The sequence below is a fragment of the Nyctibius grandis genome, chromosome 3, assembly GCF_013368605.1.
Source record: "Nyctibius grandis isolate bNycGra1 chromosome 3, bNycGra1.pri, whole genome shotgun sequence".
NCBI classification, from domain to species: Eukaryota; Metazoa; Chordata; class Aves; order Nyctibiiformes; family Nyctibiidae; genus Nyctibius; species Nyctibius grandis.
The window spans coordinates 31043127-31066595 of record NC_090660.1 but is presented as its reverse complement, the minus strand read 5'-3'; the positions used below and the strand labels follow the sequence as shown (position 1 = coordinate 31066595).

The following is a 23469-nucleotide window of genomic DNA, read 5'->3' as shown; positions in this document are numbered from 1 at the left end:
AGTATCCATAAAACTTAGCTGAAAGCTTGAGCTCAGAAGGACATACTGATGGCAGGTTTCTCCTTCTGGATTTTCTTCCCCTACTCCTGTAAAGATCATCTCACTTCAGTCTCTGCTGTTCCCCATGACTCACCTGCTCTGTCTCTCTATGAATATCTCCCTTTCACAAGTGATACCAAACAATTTCATCACAGGACTATAGGAAAGCAAAATAGGAAAGCCCTTCTATCCCTCACAAGAACCTGTGCCCATTAACCTTTCACCATTTGACACACCTCAATGGGAAAATCACAATCAATCAGATAATATGGCTGTACTTCCCTGGCACAGCTACACTGTTTTCCCTCTCCACCACCCTGTTTTTGTTACTCTTTCCCTTCTGCAGATACCTCTAGTACCTTCTTCCTTCCTAATGTCCTCCATATATCAATCGTCTTTGTCTTGAGCCTCTCTGTACCCACCTTGTCTTCCTGGTTTGTGTCTCTGAACTCTGAGTCAAGGTCTCATCTTTGGTGACCCAGTCCTTAAATCTGCCACAAGCTCTCTTGTTTGAGATTACTTTGTGTAGAATTCGGTGGCTCTACAGTATTTCCTGAAGCTGCTAATGAATTCAGGTAAGATCCTATATACTTTTTCCCTGCATGCCGCTGTAAAAATAAAGCTATATCATGTTGCATACTTATGTAAATAAAAAACAAAACGACTTTTAAAAAAATGATTTTTACTTCCCTTGTAAAAACTCTTCGATAATGTCAGACAGTGTATTTTTAAGTGATGGACTGCAAGAGGTCCAACTGGAAAATGTTTTGGCAGAACCTTCATGACTATAAAAAATATAGGATGAATAATAGGGATATCTGACCGACTGGAAGAAGTTCAAAGTAGATATATGTGCCATAGCATTAATTACTATCTATATTCATGCACAATTGGGGTACTCATGCCAACTGAAACAATAACCTAAAAAAACAACTTCAGAATTAAATCAAAGCAAGATAACCAAAATAACCACATTTGTCACAAATGGTCTTCAAAGTTCAGAGAGACAGTAACACAGATGCTCAGCTACCTCTCCTAGCTCCTTCCCTGCTCTACCATGACATGCCAATAAATATTCAGATATATGAATAATTCCCTAGGAAATATTTTTTTAAGTGCAACTGGTTACACTGTTATTTTTGGGCTAAACTAGTGTATAAACAGGCTTCTGTCTCTGATCCGAGTTTAGAAGAAACTGGTCATGCATAAATCTGACAAATTTTCTATAGAGTTAAAAAGATCAATGTACTTTTACTAGCAAATAAGATATTGTAACCAATTGGAACCAAAACAGGGAGGGTAGAAGGTTTCTAATATTCTGTTATGCTCTGTCTGCAACATTATCTTAAATGTATATAGCAAATGTCAAGGATGCACACAGCTCAGTTGCCTACAAAATGAAATTCGTTACATCTTGGCTTATATCTTGTGAATGCAGTACATAAAAATGCTATAAAAACAAATATTTGAAAGCCTCACTAAAAAAAATCATAATCAATTGCAGTTTGCCAGAATATAGTGTTATTTTAAAGGAAAGTTTCTATGAAGTTTTCAAATTTGTTCAATAACGTGTTACTTAGAGTTCAGGGGTTTAAGACAGTAAAGTGGTAAAACCATGCTTTTCAGTTTAGACAGTTAATTCTAAAATTTTCCTTGCATTACGCAATCTCAGTCTGCTCAACTCCAAAATTCCTTTGGAGGTTCACTAAATCTTTTTTATCTCTGATCTGCAGTATAAGTATCACAGCTGTGGATGAATTTCTGAGCAATCCTTTGGAGCTCCCCCGCTTTGACTAGACTGTCATATCCTACGCAACTGTCATATAATAGATACTAAATAATTGTTTTTCCAGTTGAACAAAACAGAATTCAATTCTGCTTTCTAAACCATTCCTCTCTCCCCGTCTATCCCCTCTTGGCCTCACGTTTTGTATCTATGAAAGAAAATAAGGGCTAATGCCAGAATTCAAAGACTAAGCAGTAGACAGACTGCTCATGCAAATATCAACCAACCAAACCCATTCCAGTAATCCTTCCTAATACAGCAACCCAACTAGGCCACCAGCAAACCCTCCACATAACCATATTTAGCCTGTGGGATTACCGCAGGGAGATAAGTTATACTAATGTCCTGGTTTGGCCTAAACCAGGCCGATTTTCCTTTCAGTGATTTTTACTTTCAGCTAAGTCTCTTCTAAGTAACTGCACTTTCTGAAACTAACTGCATGTTTTGCAGACAGCATCTGCTTCCAGGACTGATAACGCTCGAAGTTTGTAGTTATCACTGAGGCACTGGTAGGGATGTTATGCAGAAAGGCTCTTGCTGTACTTGTTCTTAGAGAAACCAAGGTCACTGCTAAATTCCTCACTGCTTACGAGTGAAGAGCCGAAGGGGGGTCACACCTGCAGGGAGGAGCGGACAGGGCAGGTGACCCAAAATTGACCAACGAAGGTATTCCATCCCATACACGTCATTCTTAGTATAAAGCTGGGGGATCACGGGGGTCTTGGCCCCTGCCTGCTGTTTTTTGGGGGCCTCTGCCTGCTTGGGCTGCTTCTGCTGCTTCGGGCTGCTTCTGTGGCTTGGGCCTTTGGCCAGTGTCCAAAGAGGACTCTGTCCGTTTTCCTGCTGCCCCCGATCCCGATCCGTGCATCCCTGAATCCAGCTCTCAACCGTCGCTGGGCCCAGACTGGGCCTTCCCGGAGCCTGCCCTGCAGTGCCGGTGGTGACGTGGCTGACTTCGGGGGAGCTTGATCTTGGTTTTGTATATATTTGTATATATTTGCTTGGTTTTGCAAATATATTTGTATATATTTGCTTATTCCAATATTATTATTATACTCTTTTTCATTATTATAGTTTATTAAAGCTGTTTTAACTTTCCAACCCGTAAGTCTCTCTCCCTTTTCCCTTTCCCTTTCCTTTCGGGGGGAGGGGGGGTGTTAACAGAGAGCGTCTGCCACAGGTTTAATAGCCAGCCCAGCTTTAAACCGTGACAACTCCATGCATTTGGAAATGAATATACTGTACAGTGCATCTAGTTACTTGCCAATCAGGGAGGCAAGGGCTGCACTACTGACTGAATCCAGACTTTCTGTGAGACAATGGCTGTGCCTATATTAGCAAGTGGTACACATATAAACTGAAAATCTGGAAAATAAAACAGTTGGTGTTGAAGACTTGACACATACACCATATGTATTTTGTGGGCTTTACTTTGGACTTGCTCTGGCCATGGATCAAACGCCTAGCAGTAGTTGGAGCACATTTTTGGTTTGATTTCATCTGAAAGTAATGTGGCTTGTATGCTTCAAGACTGCTTTGTGATGTGAACCAGAGAATAGTAGATGGGAAAAATCAGAGTATTTGCCCCAAAGTTGCTCCTGATTTGAGCTGAAATGCTAATGCAGACGAATCCAATGTAAGCCTTTTTTATTAGGCCACTATGTGAGAGCATGGATGTAAAGGACAGGACAAGATATTGTTTAAAAAATTACTATTTAATGTCAAACACAGAGAGTCAGAATACAGGAGCCAGCTCTCAAGGACCTCAGAATCAGTGCAGTGATTTGTATCTATGAGGCTGCTGCAACACATATAGAGATCACAAGTGAAAGTTGGAAGAACTTTATACTAATGTTGCACATCTATAGTTCACTAAATAAAGCCCAGCTTAAGAGAGAGGAATGTCAGTGAAGTGTTAAAAGGAGTTTGTTAAACACATGGAGAATAGAACATGGATGTCATATGAGCATAAATTCATAGATGCATGTGTTCTAGTGGCGAGTGCAGACAAGTTCAAGAAGTCCTTATTAGTGATGAAAGCAGAATTGAGTTGGAAAGGCTCCCTCTTCACTGGCAGAAGGAAAAGACAAAGCAGCATGAGTCTCCAAAGGAAAGAGCTTAGTAGCACAAGGAAGATCTTTTTTAACTCTCTTTTTGTGCTCTTTGGAGTGAGGGAAAAGAATCAATATCAAAACAACACTGGAACCACATTAAAAAGCATGGATATAAATAAACTTTGTTGTTTGCTTTTTATTATACTAAATTTATTCAAAATCATTTTTAAAGAGAAGTAAACTGTAAAGCCACTGTAAATATTAACACTAAGTTTATTACTCCTATCGTTTATGTGGGTGAGACTAAACTCATAAAATTCAACCCAATTCATGAACTTTGAAGTATGTTATATGGCCTTTTATAGATGCAATAATTTTTCTAAAAGAAAAGCTTATACCACTGGTGATTAAATTTTTTCAAAGTATGAAATGGAGAAAAATCCTGCAGAGAAAAACATGTAAGTATCTCTAATCTTAGTGAACATTCGCTTTCATAATGGGAACACAGTCATTACAGGTAAAAACCAACTACCCTTTGAAAGTACTATGAATAATTTGGTCATATTATATAACTAGTTTGATAAGAAATAGAAAAGAAACTAAATACCCCATTAAAATCCAGTGGGAAGGCCCGAGGAAAATGGCATTAAATACAGTTTTCTGAGGTTGAAAAATCTATGCCAGCTCATTTTCATGAAATTCAGATGGAATCAAAAGTTTTAAGAGATAAATGAATGTATTTGGACTTACTGGACACACAGTAATGCTTTGCTCCCATTGACTCATGCTCAGACTTTCTTCCAGCGTTGTGCATTTCTTCATCACCATGTCCCAGCCACAATAAGGGTCTTGGGATCCAATGCATGCACTGTGAATGAAAACCAATCAGAAAACATGAACATTTATCTTCATTTGTACTGGCTGAAGATCTCTAAACAGCTACGTGTCATCTCTTCATATTTCACAGGCCTAAAACAGATACTGAAATTGATCCCTGTTGTGGTATGTCACAGATGAAATGAGAAAATAGAAGAAAAATGAATTTGAATGCCTACATAAAGCTAGGATTTCTTTTAAGTGCATAGCTGAATTTCTGTTGCATGCATGGTATGTTGTCAAGACTAATTATTGTAGTTAATTAGTAGAGAATTACAGCAATTCACAAAAAACGTATGCTGTCTGCTCCAAGTAAAGAAGATTTCAGGAGTTACAGTTCTTAAGTTTTCTGTCAGTTTTGGCATTATAGTTATTATCTTTGTCAGAAATCAGATGACTATGCCTACTCTTTGAAAATTAATTAGAAAACCCGCTGACTTGTTTTCTGCACTGCTACAGAATCCCTGGAAGTAAGTTCAAAGGGGTGCTGGTGGCTGCCCTTACACCTCTTACATATCACATACTGCCCTAGACATTCCCTCCTAGGGGTCCATGAGAAGGAAAAAAGGGTTAGAGATGAGGATGGTAGTCCAGCTTTCTACAGACTCTGAAAGACCGACTGTAAAAAAAAAAGAAGTTCTTTTCTCTTTTAAATGGCAGCTTTCTCTTGCTACTAGTAGGTCTAGCGTTAACAGTCCAGGCAATAGGTCTGCAGCTTCACAGTTAAAGATACAAAAGAAAGGAGGTGGAAGTCCCATCACAGTGAAGCATAATAGAATTGTTTTAACACTTGTAAAAATACCTATAAATTACACATAAAAATAATAAATTAAGACATTTTGTCTACATTATAAAAATGCTAGTCTGATCATTCTTGTTCAACTCAAATCCATGGGCATTATCATTCTCTCTTTAATAGTCTGTTCACATCACATCTGTCCAGTGAAGGGCCATAAAGATGATTAAGAAACTGGAGTATCTCTCCTATGAGGCGAGGATGAAAGAGCTGGGACTGTTCAGCCTGGAGAAGAGAAGGCTCATCAATATGTACAAATACCTGAAAGGGAGGGTGCAAAGAAGAAGGAGACAGGGTCTTTACAGTGGTGCTCAGTGACAGGACCAGAGGCAATGAGCACAAACTGAAACACAGCAGCTTTCATCTGAACATCAGGAAACACTTCTTTACTTTGAGGGTGACTGAGCACTAGCACAGGTTGCCCAGAGAGGTTCTGGAGTCTCCTTCCTTGGAGATATTAAAAAGCTGCCTCGACATGGTCCTGGGCCACTGGCTCTAGGTGACCCTGCTTGAGCAGGAGGTTGGATCAGATGACTTCCAGGGGCCCCTGCCAACCTCAGCGCTTCTGTGATTCTGTCCTCACAAATCCTGTGTTTTATTCATATTTCAACTCTGGCATTCTTCATGTAGTTCCACGCTAACATCAGCCAAAATGCAGACTTACTAATTCCCTAGTATGCTATTCCATAATGCCATCACAGAGGATTCTTAGTGCTTATAAATTTCAAAGAATTAGTTTCTACACTTGGCAATGTGGATTGCCAGTACTATGTGGGAAGATAGTTACCATCTGCAAAATGGGCACAGAGTAAGAGACATAATAGCCATAACTCCCTAGGTACCCCTAATTAAGCTGCCAGTTCAAAGATAAAGTTTTTGGTTTAGGGGATTCAGTGTTCAGAAGAGAGTTCCCACTAATGGCTCTTGCAGCTGTGGGCACTTAGCATTTTTGTAACTCAGGCTACACATGATTCCACTTAACCATCTAGAAAGTGAGGAGGACAATTAATGCAAATTATGGAAAGTTTTAAGTGTCTTGGTCTTCCAGTGTTTGCAAGACAAGATGTTCAGTGTTCTCCTTCAGAGAATCTCTGATAAAGCACATATTTTATGAAAAAAGAATACAAAATAAAATTAAAGGCTGACATAATGATTGGAAACGTTAGCTGTGCTATTTCTCAAAGAAGTGCTCACTTTTCCAACTTTACTATTCCTTTATGTTAAGTGTTATTTTTAAATGCAGTTATTATACTTTAGACATTTTTTATTAAAAAATAAAATATTTTAAAAGTCAGTATAAGCTGATCCTTCTCCCACTCTGCTCTTAAGACTCCATTTCCTCTTTTGCTTTTGTTTCCATGTTACTTTCCACTCGGGCAAATCAAAATGGCTTGCACCTTTCATTACAAGTCACTTAGAAGTTGTAAGTAGGGAACTAAAAGCGTATTTTGACCATTCTTATAAATTCCTGGTATCAGAACAGATCCTAGTTTCATGGAAGAAATAAAGTTAAAAAAATGCTGAAAAGTCCTTGCACTGCTGGGACAATCATGTTCAAGAGCATGTTCAATCACTTTGTGGACACTGAACATGGCCATTTCAGTAGTGACCAGGTTTGGAGAGCACTGCAGAGAGATAAAATGAGGTGAAGCTTTTCAGAATTTAGTTAAGAAGGTCCACTGAGCATATGAAAACTATGATTTTAAGATGTTAATAACTCAGCTAACCTCATGCAGATGACAAGAGGCTAAGTGTGAAGAACTTCACCAAAAATGAGAGGCATTAACACTCTTCATGATTTTTTTTTTTTGCTTTACACTACAATACATAAATTAATCCTAGAAACATATGAACTATTCCAAACAAAGCAACAGGAAATTTTATCTGAGAAGCATTCCTCACATGAGAAACTCATTTTGCCTTTTTTTTAATAGTGTTCTAATAATTGTCCTAGTCATTATTATCTTTGTCTCATTTTGTAAAAAGTTTAATTTTTGAAATCTTACATTCAGACAGAAAAATCATGCCATGAAAGTGTAGTTCAGCAGCATCACCCTCTTTCTGGCATTTCAGCTCACCATGCCAGATATATTCATGAAATGAGGCAGGACCTGGCTTAAATAGCTGCTCTGTTCTCAGGTATTGGTACAACAGTCCTTTTCTGTTCTCCTCCCTGCCTCACATCTAGGAGGGTTTTCTTACTTATTTATTTTAGATCACTTGCTTAGATCACCAATATACCTGAAAAGTGGATATATTTTCTTTTAAATGAAAAGATGAAGAGAGGTAATAAGCGGGTAGATTTTTATCCATATTTGCTTAATTATGTCACCTTTTAAAACCATTTTCTTTCCTTTGAGGAATAATTTAATGCGTGAATAACAGCGGCTAATTATTTTGATCTGCTATGCCTAGATTAAAAAAAAATAAACAGATAACAAAATAAGTTTACAAATATAAAAAATAAATAATAAAGCCTGTAACTATGAAAATATCAGAACTTCTATCTGAAATGTGCAATTTAAAGGAACTATTATTAACTCATAATTATGTGTTCTTACCGTCGTCCGTCAATTAAAATTTCATATTGTTGTAAGTCTTTTTTAATGAATCTCTCTCCCAAAAGACAGCAGTAAGAGGAACAGCTTCAGTGTACACGTGAAATAACAAAATAAATTGTACAAAATGACTGTCAAATTCATGTAAGTAAGGAAAGTAAAAAATCAGATACCACTACACATCTTTATCCCTTCATCCTCCTAAATCCCTGTCTAAATTAAAGCCATTTTAGATACTAATGTTGAAAAATTAGATAAATTTTAAAATTAGTATTAGGTCTTTTAGCTGACAGGGCCCTTTCAGATAGCGACACTGCAAGTAGCAGACCTGGATAATGTATTAGTCATCTTGTCTCTGGAACTCTACCTTACATCTCAATTTCACCAGAGATGAAAATGAATGTTTTGTCTGTTACTCCCAGGAGGCACCAGCCCACATCTCTAAGGCTTCACATGATTTGTCCCAGCACTGTTAAAACGGGCAATTTTGTGCAGGAAGGAAATTCAGGAACAAAAGTGAATTGGCTCATTCTAAGAGTCTTGATACCACTTACGCTGTCGAGTCAGCACTCTCTACAAAAACATTCAACAGCTTTTGACTTCTACTGATTGATTCTAACTTTCCTCTACGTTGTCATTTCACATTTTTTACCAAACGTAAAAGATAGCTAGTTGCGTGTCTCTCCTGCAAGACATTCATTTGGCTGTGATGGTTCAGTATGCCTACTGACAGTCATGCAACACTTAAGTAATGGATTTTGACTGACTCGTAACAGAACCATAAGTCACCTCACTCTAAAGCAAGCCAGTAATAGCAGGTCATTTTCTTCAGCTATTTTATAATTATCACCAAGCAGGCTAGCAAAACTGCTCTACTCCAGTTACATTTGAGATTATGTATTCAGACAAAATGAGGCAGAAATGAATACCATTCAGTGCAAAATATATAAAAAAACCCCATACAGTTTTAGACTAAAAAGATGTGTGCTCATTATGTGTGCTCCAAAGAAAAAAAAAACCTTAGGACTAAAAGCTATGTTGTGATACCATTGATTTCAAAGAGATTTTTAAATCCTTTCAGGGGAAGAATATATTCCCATATCAATATACTTTGTAAGTGCTAATCAGGTATCGTCTTGAGCTGTAATATTTTATTCAGAGAATATATAAATAGAAAAGGTGCATCTTCCAATACTGTTCAATGAAACATTTTTCCGTCTTTACCTATACACAGTATTTTGAAGATCAGAGGATATTTCAGTCTCCTGACCCTTTCAATTGTTTCTACTGAGATAGCCATGCCTACCTAGTTCCAATTACTGTCAACTGTGATCTGGACACGTTGTATACCAGGAACTGAACTGTGGTCGCCATCTTATTTCACAGAAGCCAGATTCCTTGCTGTAAATTTGAACACACAACTGAAGATAAAAAGATAAAACTGAAGATAAAAGTCTGTCTTATGTTCCAAATGCACTGTGCTATCCATTTCTGAATGCATACATGAATCTCATACTAGACTTCTGTACAAAGGTACCTATCAGTGTTTTCATTGCTACTGGTTTTGTAGATATATACATATATATATGTGTGCAATGAAGAATGGGGATCTAAAGATATAGATGAATGATGCAGAAGAACATAAATGGTAGGCACAAAATTTATAAAGTCCTAGGAGCTCCAACTAAGATGCGTGTCAAATATTCAGAATCCGGCTTAACCCTTGCCTCTACGATTAAGAAAAATCAAATCCTTTAATCATCTTAGTCACTCTGCGTGGACTACTGTTGCTTCCTCTCACTTGAATTTCTATAAGACAATCAAAAGACAAAGAAAATCCATCTAGGTACAATTCAATCAAAACACACTGACAATACTCGCCTTAAATCTACAAGTTCCTCTCTTCAAATCCAGAATCAGGAATTTATGTATCATTTGTTTAGTAAAGTTGTTTATAACACACAATTCTCTGAATATTGTCTCTACTTGGAACAAATGTGAAAGACAACTTTCAGAGCATGCTCTCTACAAGAGAATGCAGGCTTGCCATTCACTGTAAAGAAATAACATCTGAGGTCCCCATCCATGTCAATATCAGCCAAGACAGAGCTTCCAGCCCTCTGATTAGGAGATAGGAGCCTGGAAATGCTGGGACCACGAGGTGCAGCTAGGGTTTTCAAAGCCCTATTCATGGGCTAAAACTAAAGCCTGCAAATCTGTGGTTTGCAAATAGGCTCTGAAAATCTGAGCTAAGTAGCAAGGCAACCCCAGAGCAACAGCTTTGAGGATTTTCCCACAAGTTTTTGTGTTGCTAGAACATAACAGCAATACCAATGATTGACCAGGCTGGACACGTTTGCTTCCATATGGCATCTCTATGTCTTTAGAAGACCTGTGCATCTTTAGTGGATATAAATGTAAACAGAGTACATGAATGCCATATCCTTTTAGTCAGTCGTAACCTAAGTTCTTTTGAACTTAAATGTTGAGGTTAACTATATACTAGAATATGAATCAATTATAAAGATAGCAGGCCCAGATTTAGGATGTACAACCTGACTCCTTAAAAGTACTAATCTGACAGCAGGTATCCCAACATTTCAAGGGCACTGCTACCTCTCATTCCAGAAGTAACTGTAGATACCTCCACTAGCCTGACAACATATTATACGGAGCAGATGGCCTTCAAAGCCACTCAGTTTGTGTTCGCAGAACTGGAGCATCCAAACTGCTGTTCTGGAATTCTGCCCACAGTTCACACTCTTGCATCAAGATTATTCTCTCTCTCTCATACATTCAGATCAATAGTGTACTCCAAACTTGGGTATTAATTTTCTGTAAAATTTCAAATAAATGTGAATGTCCACAAAAAAAGATTATAGAATATTAAGAGAGCTGCAAATAATTCTCATGAGAAAACGACTGGTGTGTAATGCAGAACGCCGTAAGCTGAGATGCATAGCGTATGTGCTGGCCTGACTGAGTAGCAGTCCAGTATGTGATACTTTACATTATTTTACAATAAAAAACCTTTCAGATTTGCCTTTTTAATTTCTTTTTGTTTTACCATCTAGTCCCTTTTACTTCTGTTTCCAGAGAATACACTTGCCAAGTATCAAATGACTAGTGAAATGATCTCTTGGAAAGTGGGCTGCTTTAAACATGACAGGTGATTTTCAAGAAAAACTTAACAGTAACAACACTGAATTTAGTATTCCTCAAACTTTTGGTATTTTTTAAAGCAAAGATTAATTACATCATGACATATGAAAACCACATGCCTTTTCTAAATTTTTATTTCTTAGCTCACTTCTTTGTTTAAAATAATAACCTACTAATAAAATCTGAATTGCAAATATGTAGTCAAGTCCATCTGGTTTTCTTACAACTTTGCAAACTAAAAGAAAAGACATTTTCCTTTTACTCATAAGGCTACTTCAGTAAATACATTGGGAGCAGGCTGTAAAATTCTACCTGTTTATAAAAATTCCTTCTTGTTTGCCAAAAATCTGTGCTTACAATACAAAACTTATGCATAGATTACACACTTTAAAGATTTGTGACTAAATATTTTGGGTGCAGCAAAATGTAAATGCATAGCTCGTGTCTGATGCATTTTGTGAGCCAGACAAAGACACTTTCTGCAAAAACCTTGGTCTTCACAGAGGAAGAAAGAAATATAGGTCAACCTCAGATCTGTAGAGCTTGAATTGATTCCCTCCCCAGTATGGGACTAATATTCTGCTTCTTCTGAGTGAGGAAAACTTTCAACTGTATTTATTTCATAGTTCTGCTGACTTTACTAGTGTTCCCATAAGTGGACACCATTTGAAGATAAATTTGCAGTGAATCTAATATCTAAAAAAAAAAGACTTCTCATTTTTTAAATGTGCTTATAATCTTGTTTTACAGCCAGGATTACGGTTTATCCCAGTCTGGGAAATTTATGAGGGTTCTGATTCTGGAATATTACTCTGGAATCACTAATTCAGATCAGTCCTATGTGGTTCCAACATTCTAATGCAGCAGTGTGTTTCTCTGGTTTAAACTAGAATAAGGCTTGCATATCCTGAAATAAGGAAATCCACCTGGATATCCAAAAATAACTATTTTGGAATGATTATTTCAAAACAGTAATTTCAATTCCATGTGTTGGCAAGCCCATCTGGACACATTAGCACCTAGTAATACTTCAGACCACATTACTTGTTGTTAACTTGTATAATTTTAGTTTATAGAAATAATTATTCTACTATGTAATGATAGCCAGTGTTTTATTACCAGGAAAACAGGTTTGTACTGAATGTGAGAGTACTTCTGAGGAAGCAACATCTATAGCTAAGGCAAAATAAAGGAATGCAACAGTGGTTGAATTGCTTAATCCAATAATCTTGCTGGAGTTCTAGGAATGAAATAAAGCATAACCAAATTTGCAGGAATTGTTTTATTCTGTTAGTTAATCCAGTGCCCTTTTTAGTACTGTGCTGCTACAGTTATCTTTTGCGTAAGTACAGATTGCTTAGCTGATGGTTAACAAAGATGTTGAAATAACAATGATGGAGTAACAGAGAGAGAAGAGTTACAGTTACAGTAGAATAGCTGTGATAATTTTACTTAGCAAAACAATCTTGTGACCCAATAATATTTTAAGCATATAATATAAAAAACAATACTCAAAAATTCCCATAAGTTTTTTTTTTTACACCAGAGAAGTCACTGTTTGTACAGCTTTTAGCAGATGGCACTATTTATTTACTTAGACATCACATCATAGTAAGATTGGTTTTCAAGACTTTTGAGTGCATGAAACCTATCTTCCATCAGAAACACCAATTCTTGATCCTTTCTTGGTAAGATTTTGCAGAACATTGGGCTCATATAACCTTTCATTGCCCCCACTTTCAGAACTGATGCACTGAAAACTCCAGTACAAATTATACATCGACAAATTTGCCTCAGAGGAATCATTGCTACCCAAAATTGCTTTTGAAGGCTACAGCTGCCAACAAAATAAAGCTGACTGTTCTTTGTTTCAGGGACAGAGTCTTTACCTCCCACTACAGATCTTATTCCTTATTACAGATGCATAGGGCCTTCAATGTAAATAGCAAACACTGCAACTTTAGAGAGTTTAATAGTTATCTTCTCATGATAATAATTCTATTTATCTCACATTATAGTTAATTAGCAGGTATACAAAAGTCAATTGTGCTTCATGCTTGGCCTACTCAAGTCTGGAGAAGTACAGAGAGCTGGAGAATTCATAGTGAAAATAGTAGCTCCAGTGAATAATGTTCAAGGTCTTCCATAAAAGTTTGATAAACATGTGTGAATTGCAATACCCAGGTGATAACAACCTGGTCAGATCTTAAGGATTTTACCTAAGAAGAGCCAAACTAAGGTAACTGCTCTGCTGCTTTCTCCTGGAGCATGAAGATGCCAGGGCTTTTTGGAGAACTGTTTGTAAGAACTCACACATCCCAAACTATTTTTCCCTAGCTGACTCCTGAAAACAGCAGGATTATGACAGGATGTTCAAAACTATTCAGCCATTGGCAGAAGTCTGCGGGAGACACCCCGCCATGAAAACTGTCAATCCAAATAACTAGCACAGGCAACTCATAAACAACTAAAATATCGTGGCAAAACAGAAAGTGCTGAGCAACCCAAACTATAGGTATGATAACAGGCTCTGCCTGTTGTATGGTCCACTGTCACAGTTATAAAGTGCACTGAATTGCACCTAGAACACCAAAAAAAACCAACCGAAAAATCAAATTTAGCCTCAAAATGTATATCAATATTTTCAAGTGCCTTCGATAACAGTGTTCATGGGAGTGAAGCCATAAGCTGATGTGGAACAGGACTGTCCTGAATCAGAGGGTATGTCTGTCAGAAGCAACACTGTGTCACAGAGGACTCCACAACAGAAGTGCTGGAGGAACAGATTTACAAGGAAATATGAATTAGCTAAATATGTAGAACATATCAGAGTGATAATTAAGAAGACATAATGAGCTACAAACAAAAGCAATAACCACATGCTTTAGAGACTAGTATGTGAAGATAAAACAAGGAATAATGAAATACAAAGAAAAAATAGACAATCTCAAGAAAATTATCTTGACATTGAGATATTAGCTTGTGGAACAGTCTGCTCAACAGAAGGACTGCAGTTGCATTGTCTGAAAGCTTTGCAATAAACCTAAACAAAAAGATTAGAAAAGATGAGACGGTGAGCACTCTGCCATTGGCACAAAAAGACAGAGCAGATGAGCTAGTACATCTTCAGCCTTTTGGCTTTTTTAAGTATGTTATTCACACACAAGCATGCTCTATTTCTCAATAATTATGTGAAGTAAATATAAAAGACTACACATGCCCTTGATCTGGGGAAGAAACTCCAGTTATTATTGATGGAAGTTCAGAATATAGCCTTGTGAAGTTATACAGCCCTAAGTATGACAAATGTGAATAGATAAAATCAAAATAATCCAAAAGAAGAATCAGAACGCCCCAAGGCACTACCTTAGGTAAGGTTTACCCATTACTCTATTAACCCATTGCTATAGCAGAGAACTAATAGTTGGTAACATTTAACAAGAATGTGAGTATTAAAGCACCCAGCAATGCAGTGACTAAGTTTCAGATATTTCATTATCTAGTGAAATTTATAGACACCAAGTAAGGTATCTACACTCTCTCCATATGTAGAGAACCAAATATGCTTGAAATCCAGCATAAGCCAAGAAAAAAATAGTCAAGCCAAAAGTAAGTAATAGGTGAGCAAAAGATTATGTCTGCATTTTTCCAAATGACCTGAGATCCTAATGACAGATGACATGGAGATGCTTTATTTCATCTAGATCGCATCTGTAAATCCTCTCCTTTCTCAAAAAACAGAGCTAGAATTGCTAGTGAACTCTTTAACCAAGAAGAAAGCAAGCACGGATGGCAACCCTTTTGGTGCAATGAATATTTAATTATTACAAGGAAAGTCATACAACTACAAAAGATATGACTGAAAAACCCCATGAGGAATATTTTTATCTCCTTTTAAGTAAGTCACTCCAGCGGAAGACAAGACTTCACATACCTCTGGGCAGAGGAATAAATTATCATTTGAGCAGGATTTGAGTCATTTAACTACTGTTCTACTCAGTAAAACGGGAACAGCACCCCTTCTTTTTTTTTTTTTAAAAAAAAAGAAAGCTCTTAAAATCTAGTCAATTAGACTCCACTGCTCAAACAGGGAGAGGAATGCCTAGCCTGCAGCCATGCATGGGGTCTATGATTTGAGACAGCCGTCCCACCCCGTGAGGGCAGAAGCATGTTTGGGCCCTGCAGCTAGGATAGCACTGATGTGCATCGGGAACTGTCGTGACAGAAGCACAGGTACCAGGGACCTTGTGGGACCTCCACACAGGCACCAGCTAAGCAGGTGCTCTGGAAGTCTCATCTCTGGATTTCAGAGTTCACACCTCACTAATAACATAATGAGGCTCCAGCCTTGAAATGTCTGAAGTGGAGTGCAGGCTTAATGTAAATACAGGACACCCATATTATCGAGCTCTCTGTGGTTATGATTGCCATCATGGGTATGCAGTCCCTAAGAAAACACAGGATACTAGCCTGATCTCCCTTTTTGAAATAAACACATGTGCTTAGGTAAACATGCTCAATGTCTTGTACAACCAGAATGGCATAATCATGCCATATTCAAGAAAAGGGAGAAATATAAGAATGTCATTACATTTTTTCCTTCTTCAGATATACACACATGCATACATACACCCCTCCCAATATGTAAGTCCTTCACTTAATGAAAAGGAGGAAACAAAATAAAAAGGGCTACAGGGCTACCACACATCCTATTTCAACTCACTAAACCAAAGAAAGATGAAACTTGGTCCTATGTTGGCCCCTAAACCAAAAAAAACTTGAGGCAGAGACTTGTCTATATATAACTTTTCCTTAAAGTAAGATTTGCAGGACTTCCAATGGGGTTTGAGTATCCTATCACTTCTATTTTAGTAGAAAATGCCTAAAATATGCTACATAAGACAGCATAAACAAAAAGGGCTGGTAAGGAACTGTAATAAGGAGAATACTCCTCTTCTCTGGTCTACTCCAGTTTTCCAGGGCACAGCTTTTCCTTCAGTCTTTTTCTCAACTCAGTAGCCTTGCCCCATGTGGCACCAATCCCCACTTAGAGCCAGGTCCCTCAGAAAAGTCCTTCCACTGTCTCCGAGCCACAGCTCTACAGCGGCGTCCTGTGGTCACCTCCCTGCTGCGACCACATGCATCGTCCCTCTGACAGCCAGAAACATCTCCACCTGCAAATGGTCACTGTTCACAGGAGGTGTAATCTCTCTGTCTGCTGCACAATTTCTCTGTGATACTGAGTGTAGCAGCCAAGAAAGGCCACTGGCAGCCTTTTGCCCTCCTTTAAAAGCCCAGCTTTTCAAAGGAACATATATTAAACAAGCTAAAAGCACAACAAGCTAAAAAACAACCAAATGAATGTGTCAAAGTTCTCAAAAAGCTCATCACACTGTCTCAGAGTCTATCTGACGTAAAACAGAACAATTGTAGTGAATTACTGGAACCACACTTACATCAAAGGGAAGATATAACTAATAAGATGAAATTAGCAGTCTCTAATAGCATACGTTTCACAACCCAGAAGTACTTTTAGATAACCTATAGAAAAAGTTGTATGCTGAACTTTAAATTTCTTACTACTATAACACAGTCTAAAACCAAGTGATAATTTATTTTCCTCTTTTGATTGAACAACTGTTAGCTGCATAACACTTTCACCTAGTAGAACATTTACATTTATAATGGCTTCCTGATCCAGCACTACCTTTAAATAGCCACTTTTCCAACTAGTCTTAACTCTCAGTTCATCTAATAATGAGGGGTGACCTCATTAATGTTTATAAATATGTAAAGGGCAAGTGTCATGAGGATGGAGCCAGGCTCTTCTCAGTGACATCCCTTGACAGGACAAGGGGCAATGGGTGCAAGCTGGAACACAGGAGGTTCCACATAAATATGAGGAAAAACTTCTTTACGGTGAGGGTAACCGAACACTGGAACAGGCTGCCCAGAGAGGTTGTGGAGTCTCCTTCTCTGGAGACATTCAAAACCCGCCTGGATGCATTCCTGTGTGATATGATCTAGGGAATCCTGCTCCAGGAGGGGGATTGGACTAGATGATCTTTCGAGGTCCCTTCCAATCCCTAACATTCTGTGATTCTGTGTAATCGAGTTTTCTTTCTGAATTCGCAGAGATGGTTTACTGTTATAATACAGCTGAAAAAATCCCCCAACTTAAATTTGTCCAAGTTTCAAGCTTTACATATATTAAACCAGCAGCTGTATTGCACATTATCAGATACATTTTTCTATATAAACCATTTCTTACTGTTTCATTTCACAATTCAGAATCTGTATAATGACACTTGAATATCAATATAATTCCTTGACAGTTTCACCTAGTCCTAACAAGTTAGTACAAGAAGTCAGAGACACTTCTGACAAACAGTGTACATAGAAAGTAATTGCTGAGGGAGGTAATTAATTTGGATTCCTATTTACAGTCATTTTTCCTTCCCATTTTTCCACCACCCCCTCACAAGTATTTTTCTCTAATCAAATGAAACTAGCTGATTTTTCATACCTGTATGTTTTGTAAAAGAGACATCTCTTCAAGGGGACCTTAATCACATGTTCCTGAAGGCCCACAAAAAGGACACTCTGGCTGTGCAGGATCTGAAGGCTCCTGATGGGCTCTTGCTGACTTTTCGGCAGGAGTTCAATTTCCTCAAGCAGGCAGCTGCTTGAAGTCTGGTTCATTGGGGCAAGTACTTTCTTAATAGTGCCATAGTCTGCAAAGGCAAGAGGAAAATGAGTTACCAAAAATCATACTAGCAATTATACCTACTTGGTGTCATCCAGTGAACAAATCTTTGTCCCGTGCCAGATGTTTACAATGAAGCCTCAGAATGTGGGAGTACTTTGATTGCTTACAGTACAGTGAGAAGAACTTGAAAAAAGCCATTAAAGTTTTCTATGTGACATAACACAGTAAGAAATAATTTTATTAGTGCAGAACAGACTTCACAGCAGTAGTCACTAGAAAACAAGCTTTCAAAGTCTGGCTATTATAAATGCACATTCACAGCAAGGGTTACTGATTTCAGTTTACCAGATTGCACTACACTTCACTACCCGTAAAGCAGTTTAAAAAGCAATAAAGTCCATCATTGCCCCAGTCTGTTTTAAAATTCTATGTGTTAAAAACTACGGGTTTTAGATATGTATCGTATTTACCTAATAAAGAACACATGCATGAATATCTGCAGGTCTTAATTGAGTCTAGGCAAGTATAACAATAAAATGAGGCTGTGTCCCTTCTTACTTATCTGGATTTTGACCTCTGAAAAATCATATCTTTTAGCGTTTGCTCTTCACTTCTATTCTTAATGTGATTTCTAAGCAAAGACAGTTAAGAATCACAAATCAGACAACAGATGATTTCTGATTCACTCATGCGAAGTTTCTAAATAATTTGAAAATATCAAAGAACATTTGTTCTGAACACAAAGGACCACATTCTCACATTGATAAATATTTTAGGTAGCTGTCTGACCAAAACTGCATTATGCCATCTTCTATGTGCCAGCAATAATAAATGTTAAAGATCCAACCCTGCAAACACATACTGAGATCAGCTCTTGCTCATGTGAAGTCTCAAAAGACTGCAACATCTCTTGTGAGTCAGTAATAACTGCAAGACAAATGTTTGAGATGCTCTGTTCTGAGCCCAGTAAATATGTCTTTTGCCGTCATTAGCACAAGGCCAGAGGCCTGGTGGGCAGCTGGCAGTGCAGGGCCTCAGTATGGGTCTGGCCTTGCCTTGGTGGGAGCTGGTTTTAGAAATGGCAGCAATTGTCTGGTGGCCACATGCCTGTGGCCTCCCTGTGTTGGCTTCACTCTGAGAGCACTCGGGAAAGGGGCTGGCACCCCTACGTAGTCACTGTGGGACAAACAGTCCCTCTGGGGCAATGGGGCTGGGGCAGGGCAGCACGCTCCCAAACTTTGCCTGGAAAGTGGTGAGGAACAGCAAGTAAGCAACCTTAAGAAAACAGAAAAAAGTAGCTTCAGGCAAACTCCAAAACTGAAGAGAAGGTGAAGAATCCAAGATGCTAATTACTGTTAAAGTCTTCCCCCCTTTCCTGAGGAAGACTGAATACTCAATCTTAAGACCTTGAGAAGTACTGGAAGGGGGAACATAATACCAAATAACAGGGGCAGTTAGTAGGAGGTTTATGTATACGATTTTAACCGTACTATTAATAAAACTTTAATAATTAGATAATACAGACTTAATTTTGTTAGACAGTCAAAACTAATTAGATGAACCATAAATGCTTAGCTCAGTATATAAAGTGCATTCCCCTTTGTCCATAACAAGATTTTGCGTGTAACAGATCATGTCTGCATGTTAAAAGTCTTCTGACTGACCTCTCAATATAATCACTTTATGTAACTGTTTACATTTTCCTCCTTTCTTGGTATAAACAGGCTTGTCAGGATTTACTGTGTAAGAGTATTTGTTAGAAAAAAAAGTTTCATTAAATGACAATTTTAATTTTAATTAAAATGTAACCTTTTTGATATAAAATATTCTAATTTGACTATCACTTTTTCTCCAAACAATCTAAAGTAGACTTATACTCAAAAATTAATGAAACCTTTGGCAACAGTCAGTTTTGTCGCACAATTAAGCGATAATCAGCTCAACTGAAGAACGTAACAAGCAGTGTTTCCACTGGTGATTGCTGGATGAAAAATCTCAACTATAATTACAGCAAGTTTCAAGGTCAAAATATGGTCTGAGAAGTGCCCAGAAAAAAATCAGTGGCTGTGTTAGTTAGTCACTGAGTGAAAAAATGAATGATTTTTTGAAGCACAGAAGATGGAAAATTTACTAAGAGGAAGAAAAGCAGCAGCACTGAGATCATTTTACACACCTTAATGAATTGGTATCACTTATAGATCAGTTAATACAACTCTGTATCACTTGTCTGGCAGCCAACAGATTCAGTATGATTCATGATACATTGCACTTGGCTTGCCATCTTTTTCCTGCCTGAGACACAAATCAGGTACACATTCAGCACGTGCTTCTCATAAGGACTAATATTTCTTCCTGTCACTGTGCTCAATCTGGCATCTACAGACTGAGTCACTTGCTGTCACCTCCCCCAAGAGAAGGAAAAAAACATGACTGGAGGCCTCCTTCCCCCACGCCTACACACATTTAATTTAGAAGTGCAGCTTTGGACAAGACAATACGACCAAAACCAAATATTTTGTGTTTCTTTTCTCCTCAGTACAGAAGGCAGAATTGCAATTTTTGTATGTTGAGATCTATAACCTGGAGAAAATGGTTACAGCAGCATACTACCCTAGAGTGAAATTAAATATTCTCACTTTGAGAACTGCAGCACTACTGCCTTCCCCAGGACAGCTGTCATTGCTCTTTTTCTTCCTTCTTATCTTGGCATACAGTCTCCTTTCCTCCCATTTCCTTTTGCTATTTTTCAGCATTTCCGAAAACATTCCTTTCCCATTTGTTGTCTAAGAGGATCAGCACTCATACAGAAATGTCAAAAGTCATAAATGACTGGGCTTTAAGTGAAGAAGCAGTGCCAGAGATCCCACAGATTATCAGGAAGAAACGCTACTCTCCACAGCAGCAACGTGGGTCATATGCAAGTTCAGTAAAAAGGAATAAAATGTTATTTGAGATCTACCTCTGCCTCAGTAAACTCTCCTACTTCCGACCTTCTATAACCTATTTTCTCTGCTTTAAATTCTTCCTGTCAATGACTCTGATTTTGCATGGACAACCTGGGAGCTCAAACTAGGGTGAGGATCTGTTTTTATTCTGCAACTTTGAGACAGACACAGATTGAAATGGCGGTTATGTTCATCAGACTATGGTACTTAGCAAGGGTATGTATCTATCAACCTCCTCAAACTATACTAGCATGTAATACTGGCTCTACCAGGCTTCCTTACAGAGATAAATCATAGCCATTGCATCAGTACTTTCAAAAGCCAGGTGCTTTGCTCCAGTGTTTCCAATTCTACTACTATATGTGCAACATTTGCCATCTTTGCTGGAGACTGGATGCATGATTTCTTAGAGAACTTGTAAAAGTCCCATCCTCAAAACCGTTGTCTGATCAGCCATTTTCACACTGCAGTTGTAAAGCAAAATAAAGAGAGAAGTAGGGAAAGAAATGAGTCTTGAATACAGCTCTGGGGCACGCAGGTTTTCAGACCTGTCAAAATCTTTCAAGTGAATATTTACTTTACAATCAAACTACCTGTCCACTACTGCCAGGAAATAACTGAGAAGAACAGTAAACACAGACCTTCTTAATGGATGTAACTTTATTGCCATGGACATAGGGAAAGTTCCAGTTTCATCACAAATGTCAAGGCTGGGTCCAACACCTATTTAAAAATTCGAATGAACAGCATCTTCTCATCCTGAGCGTAAACAAGACATGATCCAGACAGCTGACAGCTTTGGTTTAAGGATGATCGAGTATATACAGGAGTAGTAAAAGATAATGACATTGGCCAGAATGAGTAAATAATGTGCTTTGTTAACTTGTATCACAGTACTTTTAAAAGACCTGCAAAACCAGCAACTGAACATTAGAAATCTAATCACTGTGAATGAAGATGAAGAGGAAAGAAAAATTCTAGTTGAAATATTACTATGTAATGCATAGGAGACTACAAAGAACTGAATGGAAAACCTGAGGTGTAGTTATAGAGAACAAGCTTGGAGGCAACAGTCTGTAATGAACACAATAATAATGGGACAAAAATCAAAGGATGATCTCTACGACCAAAAAGCAAAGTTTAAGATGCAAATGGTATAAAGCATAGGCAGCAATGGAGAACACTGCAAGAGTGTGGTTGAAATCATTACAACATCTATGATGACACCTGCAAAGGAAAACAGAAAATGAACACACAAAACAAATGGCAGATGCAACAAACTAATAAACCTGTAATTTCTTGAGTTTCCTATTAGAAATAAGAACACACAAAGAAGCCAGAGCAACTTCTTGCTATGGAGAAGAATAAATATTTATACGAGCTATTATGTTTACAAAATATTGCTGCATTCTTCAAGCAAAAACTTCTTTAACAAGTAATCCAAAATGACGCAGTATCGAAGTAAGTTCATGTCACTTTAAAAGAAGGGAAAAAACATCTACCCATTGCTTTTTGGGAGGGAACCACTTTCAGTCTTAACTATTGCCATATTTGACAGTGAAACAAAACCTAATTTAATCTTCATTTTACTGTAGTTTAGTGTAGTGCCCTGGAGAGAGGGTTGATCTCCACAAAGCAACTGAACCAGCAACAGAACACAGAATGCAAGTCAACGTTTTTCAGAGGAGAAGCCTACGGTATCATCTTTCAGTAATGTTGCAAAAGAAGTCATTGATGTCTTCTAAACTGTATGAGTTGCTAGCAAAAGAAATTTGTAATAGTTCCAAATATATCCTCAGGCCAGTTGTATGCCTATATTTATGACTTTATAAGTATTCCTGCACTTTCTGAGCACAACAAGGTGCCTTTACAGATCTGAAAATCTCCTTGCATATACAAAGAAAAACTCAAGAAACAGTAAAATCCACTGCAAATTATAAACTAAGAACAGACAATGTAAATAAGGGTCTATTTTGCAGTTTCCCCACAAAATATTGTTCAGAAAAGCAAGATGTCTTAAGCAGATGAAAGAACGTGGTCAATACAGAGGAAAGAAACAGTCAACGCACGACACAGAAAATGGAAGCTAAAGCTATATTCAGTACTTCAAGTGGCATATGTAACTGAACATGAATAAGGCAACACCTACGCAAGAAATACACTGCTCTATGCATATTATAAGTGAAAATAGACTCATTGACACCCTTAACCTGTCAACATAATAATAATTTATTTTTGTTTTAAAGAAAAGTTTAAAATTAATAGATGGATATTTGGGAGAACACATTTTATAGTGTAGTTGAAATGGATACAAAATAGGTATGTTTTGAAATAGACTTTGGAAAACTATATTCGTTAACTATTTTGATTTTGTCCATTATACACTGTTTTTGCACAGTATTTGTTGTATACAAATTATTTTTCCAGTGGGAAAAGAAAAGCATTTAGACAAGTATTAAGACTGTTGAAATTAAAGAAAAAAAATATGTTAATGTTAAATTTCTTGTAAATATTATCCACATGTGTATATAAACAGTGTTTACA

The 23469-nt window shown here is 37.6% G+C and overlaps 1 protein-coding gene across 2 annotated transcripts in view; it reads right to left on the bottom strand.

The window, feature by feature from the left end:
• Window positions 1–23469, bottom strand: part of SEMA5A (semaphorin 5A) — a 361263-nt gene that overhangs the window by 87183 nt on the left and 250611 nt on the right. For both annotated transcript variants that reach the window (XM_068396639.1, XM_068396640.1), the window contains exons 12-13: window positions 17798–18005; window positions 4630–4747 (exon numbers count right to left, since the gene is read on the bottom strand). In XM_068396639.1, coding sequence (XP_068252740.1) covers window positions 4630–4747; window positions 17798–18005 — 326 coding nt within the window. The remainder of the gene's footprint in view (window positions 1–4629; window positions 4748–17797; window positions 18006–23469) is intronic.